This window comes from Dysidea avara, chromosome 10 (assembly GCF_963678975.1).
Source record: "Dysidea avara chromosome 10, odDysAvar1.4, whole genome shotgun sequence".
Taxonomy (NCBI): Eukaryota; Metazoa; Porifera; class Demospongiae; order Dictyoceratida; family Dysideidae; genus Dysidea; species Dysidea avara.
Genome location: NC_089281.1, coordinates 29,777,003 through 29,788,516, shown reverse-complemented (window position 1 = coordinate 29,788,516; position 11,514 = coordinate 29,777,003). Strand labels below are relative to the sequence as shown.

Below are 11,514 nucleotides of genomic sequence, written 5' to 3'. Positions count from 1 at the left end.
CAAATCATTTCATGACGTAATTATTTAGATCATCAATTCACGTGACATTAATAAATGGCCACCTCTTAATATCGATTGTTTGGCACACACTTATTCGAGAAGGATGCTAAACAGATTAGGATTAAGAACGATTTCGGACAAAGTGTAAGTGAGGCGTTGCAGAATTTTTAAAATCGTCTTCAAATTCGTTCAGTCGCTCTGCAATAATGGGCGTTTATAGGAAGGATGATATTGTATGCCAGGAGTATGTATATGGTGTTGTTGCAGGACCAATGTGGTCATGAATTATTCCGAAGTGGAGGCCAAAGTGAGAGAAGCTACGAATGATGACACTTGGGGGCCTCATGGCAGCCTGATGAATGAAGTTGCCAAGTACACATTCACATATGAGAGTTATCCAGAAGTTATGGCGATGTTATGGAAACGTATGTTAGAATCAAAAAAGAATTGGCGAAGAACGTATAAGGTAGTGATAGTTTGTTTTGATTTCATGTATTGTAACAGTGTAACTCATTGTAGTCACTTTTGTTGCTGTTATATCTAATACGAAATGGATCAGAGAGGGTTGTGACTAATGCTCGGGAACACATCTATGATATGAAACCGCTTGAAGAATTTGTTTTTAGAGATGAGGCAGGCAAAGACCAAGGAATTAATGGTACAACTTTCAACTTGAAATTGTACTAATTTCGGTGTAACTTTGTAGTACGGCAAAAAGCAAAAGAAGTAATAGAATTTTTACAAGACGATGAACGACTTAGAAGTGAGAGAAGAAAGGCTAAACAAACAAGAGACAAATACGTAGGCTACTCATCAGATGACGTTACAGGCAGATACAGTAAGTGATAATTTTTGTCAGTGTTAAGTGTTGCTATTGTTATTCCTTAACTTAATTGGTAGTGATTGGTGTTAGAGATGTTTGGTTTTAGGTGACAGGTATTCAGAGCAACCACGCCAATGGGCGTCATCATCAAACAGCAGTAGTAGTAGCTCCCAGAGGAACCAGTATCGTTATGATGAGGATAGAAGATATGATTCAGACACAGCACAGCCTTTTAGGGACGAGACAGAACCATCAACCACATCAACGTGAGCCAGACCATGTATAAGTGATGTCTACATGTTATAGCAAACAGCTAGTAGGGGTGTAGAAAAGTGAGACATTGCTTTGTGTGTACAACTGAACTTTTCAGCTAGTAGTGGGCACAAGAACTCCTGTAAGTGCCAGCTGCACTTAGAGAAGGGGGTGTATGTGATAACCAGTGAAACCAGGGATAACCCCTAGGTGTTTTCACTTTGTGCTTATATTATTGTAGAATTCTATTGTAATGTATGCTAATGACTTTGCTAATTGTGTTTTTATGTTTGAACAGGCTAGGTTAGTTGTGTCTACAGTATCAGTATCAATGTGTATATTATAATGTGTGACAGCAAGTAGTGTTTGTGACCAATATTGTTGTTATAATACACACATTGTAGGGATTTCAAGGGTGAAGAGCAAAATACTGACGAGCTTTTTCAGAAGATGTCACAAGAAAGGTATACTGACTCACCAGGTACCAGTCGCAAGAAGCCGTCCCAACCATCTAAGTTAGTTAGTCTTGGGGCAGCAGCCGGCTATAAAGGAGACCAACAACAACAACAAAAACAACAGCAGCAGCAGCAACAGATGACAGACCTATTTGGTACCATGAGTGTTGAACCAAAGCAGCAACAATCACAGTTTGGTGGTGGTGATGGTGGATTTGCAGATTTTGAGTCAGCATTCGGTTCAGGTGTGTACAAGAAGTGTATTTCTTTGTATGGGGAAAATGTGAAGGAGGGATAGTTTTGACAGACTTCGTGAATGGCTTAAGGTGTGCCAAATTTTAGCTTACCACCAAATATATATATATTTCCCCTGTAATGTAATGGTACACCAACATGTAATGACTTAGAACTACAACTAGGCCTCTCATGATTTAAAGCGATTGATCGATGAAAATATATAATCGATTTTGTAAACACACGTCATCAATAAAATAGTGAGCAGCTTGCAGAGAACTTTTTTTTTTTTGTTTCAATATAAGAAAAAAATTAATCATTATATTCACTAATGGTTGTCTCACCATTTATTAACAAGCAGATCCCAAGCTCTTAAACACACCATGTAGCCTGTAAGTTCTGACAACAATTGTCAGCTAAACTACTAATTGTAACCTAGCTACTGCAAGTAATCTAGTGAAAATGCATTCACTTTTAGTAATTCCAGTACTCACACACAACTCATCGATAAAGGAATATTATTATCACACACTGTTGCCATCACTTGATCATTTACATTATGTAACATTTACTGTCAAAGTAGTGCAAGTACTGTTGCTTAGTGTACTCCCTCATTATAGTGATAAGTATCAGAGGACTGTCATAGCTGAATCACTGTGACCAGAAAAGATGACACATACAAAATATAAATAAAGGAATGTTGCAATACACCACAAATGTTTACCCGTTGTGGCTTCCTCAGTCCTCGTGTGTATTGCAATAAAACAAATACCATGTTCCTCCACAGTATAAGCCAACTCTGTTACATCCATTTGACTAATAGATCAGTTTAATGGGAATCTTTGTGATTTCATTAGAACTTCATGTTGTGTGTAGTATATAGTGTTGTGTTGGTCATTGGCTATAATACACAAGGCCACTGAGACAGTTGGGTTGGTTCATTGTACAGTTAATATGTGTGTTATGGACTGGGATTGACAAGTGTCCTGATTATTACTAGAGTGTCCTGATTTTCCAGATTGGTGTACGGTATATGCTAAAGGATACTTTGGGACCATCCAGAATACACAGGTGTCCTCATTTTTAACATTTTTACACTGGTATGTGATGCAAGTAACTGGTTTTAGTCAGATAAGTAATAGCTTGCAAGTTCTGTCGCACTTTCTGCCAGTGGTTATTGAAGACACTGGATACCTCTCTATAATGGAAACTATGGAATGAAGAATGTTTGGCTCAGTTTTGCTACAATGAAGAACTTTTCCTCTTGGTAAAAAGTGATTGAGCCAGACCTGTTGGGACCAAATCTTGTCCTTATATGGTGGTGTTTTCTGTATTGTTTGTGAGTGGTGGTTTTATTGTATCTGTGATTTTATTACAGGCACTAACACTACAAATACCAACGATACTTTTGGACAAATGTTGTCAGGTCCGCCAGTAACTCAGCAACAGCAGCCACCACCATCTTCTACTAGTCCAGATTTTGGTGATTTCCTAAGCACCCCTGCTCCACTGCCGCCCGCAACAACTCAACCAAGCCAACAGCAGCAACAGCCTCTATTCCAAGCCCCACCCACCCAGATTTTGCAGCCGCAGCCATCTGCAGATCTTATGCAATTAAATCAACAAACAGCGGCAGCTCAAACTCAACAGGTATAAATCAATGTGTTGTGGATGACAATTTAGAGTTTTATTATTGTAGAGATTGGCTAGAGCATATATCCATTTATGTAGTTTAATCATATTTGACCTGTAAGTTTGGCAAATAAGGTGGTCACTATGCTCACCACAATATTGGCAGGATTTTGTTGTGGATGTAACAACAAAATGTCACTATTCCAGTAATTTAAATTTTTCTCCAAATAAATCACATATATCATACAGTACGATAGTACATATATCGTATAATACGATAGTACTGTATAGTAGGGACCACGAAGGAGTAGGCGTGGCCCATGAAATAACATCACCCAAACTCAATTTTCCCAGACGGTGATGAGGCAGTAATGGTTAAGTAAAACTAAGCCCAAACAAGCTTTCAGATCGACCCGAAACGCTTTCAACAAGTTTCTACAGATTTTTTTTTTTTAAATTACTTAACAGAATTTTCTACTGACTGACTGATGCCTTCAGACAAGTGTAACTCAATAACGGCTAAGGATGAGCTTGATTTTTTCACTGTTCGACGTTGCTTCAGCCTGAGAAGTGCCTTATGGCATACCGCAGTACGTACAATGCATTCTTCATGGACTTACCAGTGTCCTCCTTTGTGTTCCATTCATCTTTGCTGACAGCTAAAAGTGTTGATTTGGTGGTAGCACGTGATAGCTTCCCTTCGTAACGGAAATTGTCCATATTTTTCATAGTGACTATTTTGATTGCAGAGGTGCTTTTGAACAGTTCTTGTTTCATAATGCTGAACATAGCTGACAACGAAGCGTAATGGATACTTCACTTTTTCAGACAATAATTGATATAGCTGGGATGCGTGGCGCCATTTCAGATGTGGGTTCACCAGTCATAATTATTTACAAAAAAGTTAACAAATAAGTACAAAAAAAAATTTGGAATTTTCAACTAAAGTAGGGACCATAGTACATCAAGAAAAAAGTACTGAAACAAGTTGGAGTAGTGCACGATATTAAATCACAGTAAAACGATAAGAAGTGTTATATCCCTACTGTGCATTTTTATTATGGTATCTTGAGCACAGTAGGGATATGACACTTCTTATTGTTTTACTGTGATTTAATATCGTGCGCTACTCCAGTACTTTTTATCGATGTGCTATGCTCCCTACTCTAGTTGAAAATTCAAAAAAAAATTGTGTATTTGTTTTGAGTAACTGACTGACTGACTGATGCCTTCAGACAAGCGTAACTCGATAATGGCTAAAGCTATGGGCTTGACTTTTCACTGTTCAACATTGCTTCGACCCGACAGGTGCCTTTTGGCATGTATAACACTTCTTATTGTTTTACTATCGTGCACTACTCCAGCTTGTTTCAGTACTTTTCGATGTGCTATGGTCCCTACTCTAGTTGAAAATTCTAAAATTTTCAGTGTATACGTAATGAATTATGCAAATATCAGTCAGTCAACTGTCACAGCAAAACTCTGTCATGTGTACACCAAACTAACTTTTTTTTGTGTGTGGGTGGGGAAGTGGTTGTGATAAGAATTTGCTATATGGTGAGTGCTGATCGACAAAGTCATTCACTACTGTACACCATGCTTTAAAGTAGAAGTGTGCCTTAAGTGTAAGAAGAGAATTTCTTTATCAATCAGTACTCACTGTAGAGCAGTGAAATGCCACACTAAATAGTGTACCAGACCACTTCTCCCTACACATTATGCACACACAACACGCACACACGGTACGAGGTTATACTGACTAAATCAGTACTATCAGGATTTCAATAGTGTGGACTGTTCTAAAGTATTTCAGGCCATACCTATTTGAAAAGTTGCTCAGACCTGGCCAAGTGTAGAAAGTAATTAAGGAAAGAGATCGTGTGACACCTAGAAATTAATGTGCTAAATATTGCTGAATGATAGAGATAACCAACCAACCCATTTTGTTGAATGATGTACAAGTCTCTATAAATGTGTCATTTGTCTACAAAGTGACAAATGGTCCACGAGTCACCACAATAAACAGGTTCTACTTACATTTTTTTGGTTTTCATTATAGCAACAGCAGCCAAAGCCATCAGGTGGATTATATTCTGGACTTATTGATTTGGACAATCTGATGGGTAAAGGAGCATCCAAATCTAACCAACCATCAAAACAAAGTATGGCTAGCATGCAACAGAAAGCTGCAGCACCTTCTGGGGGTGTGGCTCAAGCTCCTAACTACAACCCATCTGGAGTAGGATGGGCTCAGCCAATGGGAATGCAAAATCCTGGCATGGGGATACAAAATCCTGGCATGGGAATGCAAAATCCTGGAATGGGAATGCAGAATGCTGGTATGGGGATGCAAAATCCCAGTATGGGTTATGGAATGATGCCAATGTATGGACAATATGGTATGATGGGAACTAGTATGAACCCAGGAATGCAGTTTCAGAAACCATGATATAGTAGGATTCTATTACTAAATTATATTTGCTTTTTGTTTTTTTGTGTTGTTTTTTGTAAGACAAACTATAGCTTGTTATATATATTATTGCATTTGTTAAATTAATAAAACCAAGAGGAAATTACTCTTGATAAAACTATATTTACAATAATTAATTGAATATAGAAGACATTTATATAAGTAACACATTGGTTTTTGAATCTCTTTTAAATTTCTTTTTAGTCTTTTCCTTAAGGGTGGTGAAGTTTTTTCTAAGGAATTGTTTGGGAGATGATTTAGGGTTTTCTTCTAGCTTTTCTGGCAACAGAGATGGTGCTGGAACTGAATCAGATGGATCAGCAAAAAATCTGCTCTTGGGTTTAAATTTACTAACAATTCCTGTGAATTTTGAAAAAGTTGTTCCTCTTTTAACTGCCTTATCAGACAAGCCTGATTGCTTTTCATCAAATTCTGGACGGTTCTCCAGGTTTGGCAGAAGCTCGACACTTACAGAGCGTTGCCTCATCACAGCAATTGATTCATCCTCACTGCTGTTAACTTGAGGCTCAGAGGTGTTATGACGTCGTCTAAGAGTGGGTGATGTTGGAGCAGACTTTGAAGAGGTTTCTGCATTTAATGACTTGACTAATAGATTGTATTCAGTTTTCTTTGGAGATGTCAGAGTGATCAACACCTGATCTTTGATATCTTCAACCAAGATGTCTGGAGTCCTTCTGTCATCCTCTTCACTGCTACTAGATACATCTGACTCATAATTTTCCTCCAAATGTTTTGGCATCTTTAAGTAAACAATTCCTGAATGTTGAGGACTTCTCTTCCTACACAAAATGTTGTATGATGACACATTTAGAGGAGATCAGTCATGTGTAAACATCTCTAGATCTCAATACCAAGTGTTCTAATACATGTAGTGGCACCTACTTTAGCCACCCCTGCACTTGTCATGAAGAAATGGTATCAATACAAGGTAGGGTCATAATCAACTATCAACCCCTCCACTCTGGACTAGCAAAAAAGCAATACAACCTACCTTTTAAAAAAAAAAAAAATTTAGGAAAGAAAAGTATTCATTTTAAAGGTGAAATATTTGGCAAAGTGTGCAGTCATCATAAGATTTCAGGTGTTTAATTCTTCACCTTATAATTTATAATAACCTAAACTACTGGAGGCTCACTTTTGTAATCTGTTTGAGATTATGTCCAATGTTGGCAGTTGTATCTTCAGTGATACTCCAATGCTATCCAAAATGGCTGCACAACAGACAACTAGTACACTCAACACATATCAGTTATGTATACCTTTGTCCTCAGTGGTACCACTATAGTGTAGTGGTAAGAAGGTGAAGTAACAGGTAGGGTGGTGTGTATCTAGTGTGTAGTGTATGCGTATATGTGGTCGCTTGGACAAGTGACGTCTTGTACCCAGAGGACCAACTTCAATCTTTTTCAGACACTTCAAATCAAGTCGTATGTAAGAGCAAACCTCTTTGCTTAACATGTCATAACTAGTAAAAATATATGTAGTGGCTTGTAACTTGGACAATATCTTACTTAGATACACAGACAGTTTCTAGCTCTTTGTTGAATAATAAAAAAACTACTTGTTCTGCAATAACACCATCCAGAAAGCTAAAATAGTAATATAATTATTTGTCAGTTATTTAAAGTAAGATGCTTACCTGCAACCTGATGGCTCCAGCAACCCCCAGCCCAGAATGTGTGTCGGTTCCATGGTAGGATAAAGTGTTGATTTACAAATATTTATGGCATCATTTGTTTCTCTCTCCTTTTCTTGTGTCCAAGTGAACTCCCCATCTCTCCACTCTAGGTCATCTAGATCTTCTGACTTGATCGGCCTGTGAGCCTCAGTAACACTAACTCCTTGTTGGAGATCTATTATCATGATACTATCAGACAGTGTACTACTACTACTACTATCAGTTTTAAAGAAATACGCAAAGCAAATATTTATTATCACTGAAAATAACATCTCGTCGATGTCTTAAAACTACAGCACCATGAGACACTTGAAGTATCTATTATGACTTGATAATAACTGTTAGTTAGGCCACTTCAACTTGATTAGTTGCTTTACAGGTACATTGACATATAAATAAAAATAACTTGCATAGTGTTTTTGAGCTTTGTTTTGACAAGTAAACTTGTTAAATGCATTGGTCCATTGGAAGAAAATGAGGCTCGTACTCATGGTATTTTAGTCTTATTTTCCACTCATAAAAATATAAAAAAGGTGTGTTGGTCAGGCCATGAAACAACTGATCAAGTTGACATGGCCTTATTCTCAAGACATCCATATTATACCTTTCACAATCTACACATACTTACCTACTGCTATTTGGCTGTAGGTATCAGCAAACAAGTTACGAAGGTACCTACAGTAATAACATGAGCTACTAGTATTGTACACACAATCAATGAATTGACCTGTGAGCAGAGTTGTAGCCATCTTTGACATAACTCTTGATCTTGCGTTCTCCATAACGTGTCAAGTCTCCCTACAAAGGATACTCATGTACCTTTACTGACACCTCTTTGCTGACAATTTAGATCAATTACTATTTTATCCATGCATTACATCCATAGTGTTTACACTGTGAACCCACTCTAGTTGATGACTTGATATAATTTAGTTGGTGATATAACAATAATTAGTAATTTAGTGGGCGAAGGTTCTAAAACAAGCCTAAAGAGAAATTTCTTCATTTAAATGTCTGGCCAAATTTTCATCATATATTTTCTATGGAGAGCCATAAAAGTGCATGATATCTTTTCAAAACTTGTTATGTAGCCAAATTGCATATGTCTGCTCTTTACACTTAAAAACTGTATTTATTTTGAGAAAAAATCTACCTTTCTTTTTATAAATATAGCTGTTTTCTCATGGCTCAACTCACCATGTACATACTATAGAAAGAGTGGTTGCCAGCTAAAGTTAGCTCACAAAGAAATTCTCTTAAGATTGAGATATTCTAATAGAACAATGTTAGCCTCCTGCCCACACCGAACATTGAAAACATCAGGACGGGGAAACTACAGTTTATTAAGAGCATACTTACCATTGTCATTATCTAAGAGCTACGTAGTGATTGTCACAAGGCATCCATTTTATCATCTGCTACACTGTTGTGCAGCTGGAGAAACTTGTTGGACTATATCTCACCTGGTACAAGCCTGGAGGTCCACTTGCCATAAAAGTTTGTAATTAGTTATGATTTTACAGGCTATGAAATAATGGATGACTTCACAGTTTTGATACCAATGCAGTGTCCTTTCAAATGTGCATGAAATGATGGAATGAAAATGTTTCTAAACTTGCATTAAACATCAAATGAAGATACATATAAAAATTAAAATGGATAAAAAATGCTTGTCTTACAGAGAAAAGAAAAAACTATGACTGCGTAGTTCTGCTAAACAAAGTTAGCCTATCTACTATGATATAAGCCATAACTCTATACTAGGTATTACCTTTATAGCATCAGTACCAGTGTACTGTCTACTGATCACATCTCCATTATTAGCCCATAACTCCTGGAACTGTGATAAAGCCTCCCCTGACATTTTCTGCTGCTCTGGATCATACACCATCAACTTGTGAAGCTGTGGGGAAACATGCAGTATGATTGGCTGTAATCCATTGTTTGCCACAACAAATCAGCTGTGCTGCCTACCTAGTAACATAACAAAGACACTTCACAGTCACTTAAAATAGAGGACATTGTGATTGAGGTATGGGATAATATATCACGAACATTTGACAATGAAAATTTGCTATAGAGCAAGTTGACACAAAACTGTGTACACTTAAGAAGCCTGTATGTATCTCTCTGGACATGTCTGTAAAATATAGAACAGACACTGTCGGCTTTTGGCCATCAGCCTGTGGTAAGCACAAGCTGATAATCTAGTTTCTATAATACTAACACTGGTGTCTGTCCTACATGTACATGTAAGATGTACTATATCATGGTTGACACAGCGAAACCATGTAAACACAAGACAAAAGGAGTTGGCCTATGTACTCTAATACAACACACAGATAATAGTACATTCATCCCAGTATTTAACTGCCCGCCCTACCTACAGCCTATAGTTTGATAGTTCAAATGGTGCACTAACTCCATAGTCCTTGACATGTATGTATAATAGCTACATACCATCTAGTAACTGATCAGCTCAATGAAGTGCTACAAGTACATCATTAATTTTTCAATGTACTTGAAGTTTTGTTGAAGCTAAATACACAGCTAAGTATTAGTGATGTGCTGCTGTGGAGCTCATTCAGGTTGCCTCATAGTTAATTTGCAAACTACGCAAATGTGCATGTTAGAAAAGCAGCAACACATCAGTACACCATCTAAGAAATTGCATTTGTTACAATCTTTCCAGCTTATCTTTTTGCTCCTCCAATTCATTGACTTTCTCAGGTATGGCAATAGCAGTTTCTGAAGGTGAATATCCCCTTTCATCTTCCTAAAGAAGTTCATCTACTGCTACCTTAGTGGCTTTAGAAAGTTTCCATATAACAGCTTCCGTTCCTATTTGAATGGCAGTACCCACTGCAGCAATATCTCCCATCACTCCAGCCCCAACAGCAAGTGATATTCCAGCAGTAAACGGTGCAACATTGCAAATGCTGCCACCCCAGCTGCTGTGCCTGTTCCACTTCCAACTACTTTAGCAATGTTTCTATTAAAATTATGCTCCTCTAGCTTGCTTGCTTCTGCATGAATTATCCTAGCTCTTACTGGGATGAACTGCTCAACTGCTTCCAACACTATCATAACTTGCTCTATTGTATTATTATAATGTACTAGTTGGCAAACTAGTTGATTGCTGTTCATCAACTGATAAATAAAACTACAACAAGCTGTGTTTTATAAATACAGTTAAGGAGGAGGAGGAGTACACTGGTCACTGGTTAAGGAATGCATTCTAAGAAACCACTGGGTAATTTTTGTTGGTATTCCCCTGGGCTGTTATGTTGAACATTGTTGCCATTTGTCTGTGCTTTACAAATGGTTTAGTCTACATTGGACTGGAAAGTTGAACCTCTCCAACACTCGTGGTGGTTCCAATAATGCACCGTATTGTAACAAATAAAGCATATCTTTGCTGCCAGCCAAGGTTAATTAAACTAGACATGTAGTGAACTGTTTATCAATCTTGACTACCATAGAGGATAGTTGCAGGGGCTACTACTGCAGACACTGGCTTGTGCTTATGACAAAGGCAACAACATCAGGAAACCAGCCACTTTACCTACTCACAATGAAAGTAGTGAAACAAAGTGAGCATTAGAGATGTAAGCAAACTTACACTTGGTACATATGTGTCCTAGTGCTAAATGCTCAGGCCTGGGTGACAGTGGGTCAGCATAACTGACCCATTATCCTGGATGTCATCCAGTTTAATGAGTTACAGGAGTGTGCTATACATATTGGCCACTATTAGTGTTATGAGAGTTTAGCAAAGTGTATACAGTAAATCCTCTGTTATCTGACCCTCGTTTATCCGAAATTGGAAATGATTGCTTTATTAGAGTATTGTGAGTATATATGTATGTTCTATTAGAGTATTTCAACAGAGCTCTGTATATAAATGTATGGACTTCTGTTATCCAAACAATTCACTTATCTGAACACC

The 11,514-nt window shown here is 37.6% G+C and overlaps 2 protein-coding genes across 2 annotated transcripts in view; one reads left to right on the top strand and one right to left on the bottom strand.

The window, feature by feature from the left end:
* Positions 1 to 5,987, top strand: LOC136268161 (clathrin interactor 1-like). Its single transcript, XM_066063414.1, has 8 exons — positions 1 to 144; positions 268 to 466; positions 520 to 658; positions 707 to 838; positions 930 to 1,089; positions 1,480 to 1,775; positions 3,143 to 3,414; positions 5,456 to 5,987. Exons 1-8 carry the CDS (start codon positions 104 to 106, stop codon positions 5,843 to 5,845), a joined length of 1,629 nt encoding a protein of 542 aa, XP_065919486.1. The 5' UTR covers positions 1 to 103; the 3' UTR covers positions 5,846 to 5,987.
* Positions 5,921 to 11,514, bottom strand: part of LOC136268157 (phosphatidylinositide phosphatase SAC2-like) — a 17,311-nt gene continuing 11,717 nt past the window's right edge. Inside the window, exons 14-21 of the mRNA XM_066063408.1 lie at positions 9,337 to 9,468; positions 8,293 to 8,363; positions 8,194 to 8,240; positions 7,527 to 7,740; positions 7,399 to 7,476; positions 7,147 to 7,352; positions 7,023 to 7,098; positions 5,921 to 6,666 (exon numbers count right to left, since the gene is read on the bottom strand). Coding sequence (XP_065919480.1) covers positions 6,021 to 6,666; positions 7,023 to 7,098; positions 7,147 to 7,352; positions 7,399 to 7,476; positions 7,527 to 7,740; positions 8,194 to 8,240; positions 8,293 to 8,363; positions 9,337 to 9,468 — 1,470 coding nt within the window. The 3' untranslated portion in view covers positions 5,921 to 6,020. The remainder of the gene's footprint in view (positions 6,667 to 7,022; positions 7,099 to 7,146; positions 7,353 to 7,398; positions 7,477 to 7,526; positions 7,741 to 8,193; positions 8,241 to 8,292; positions 8,364 to 9,336; positions 9,469 to 11,514) is intronic.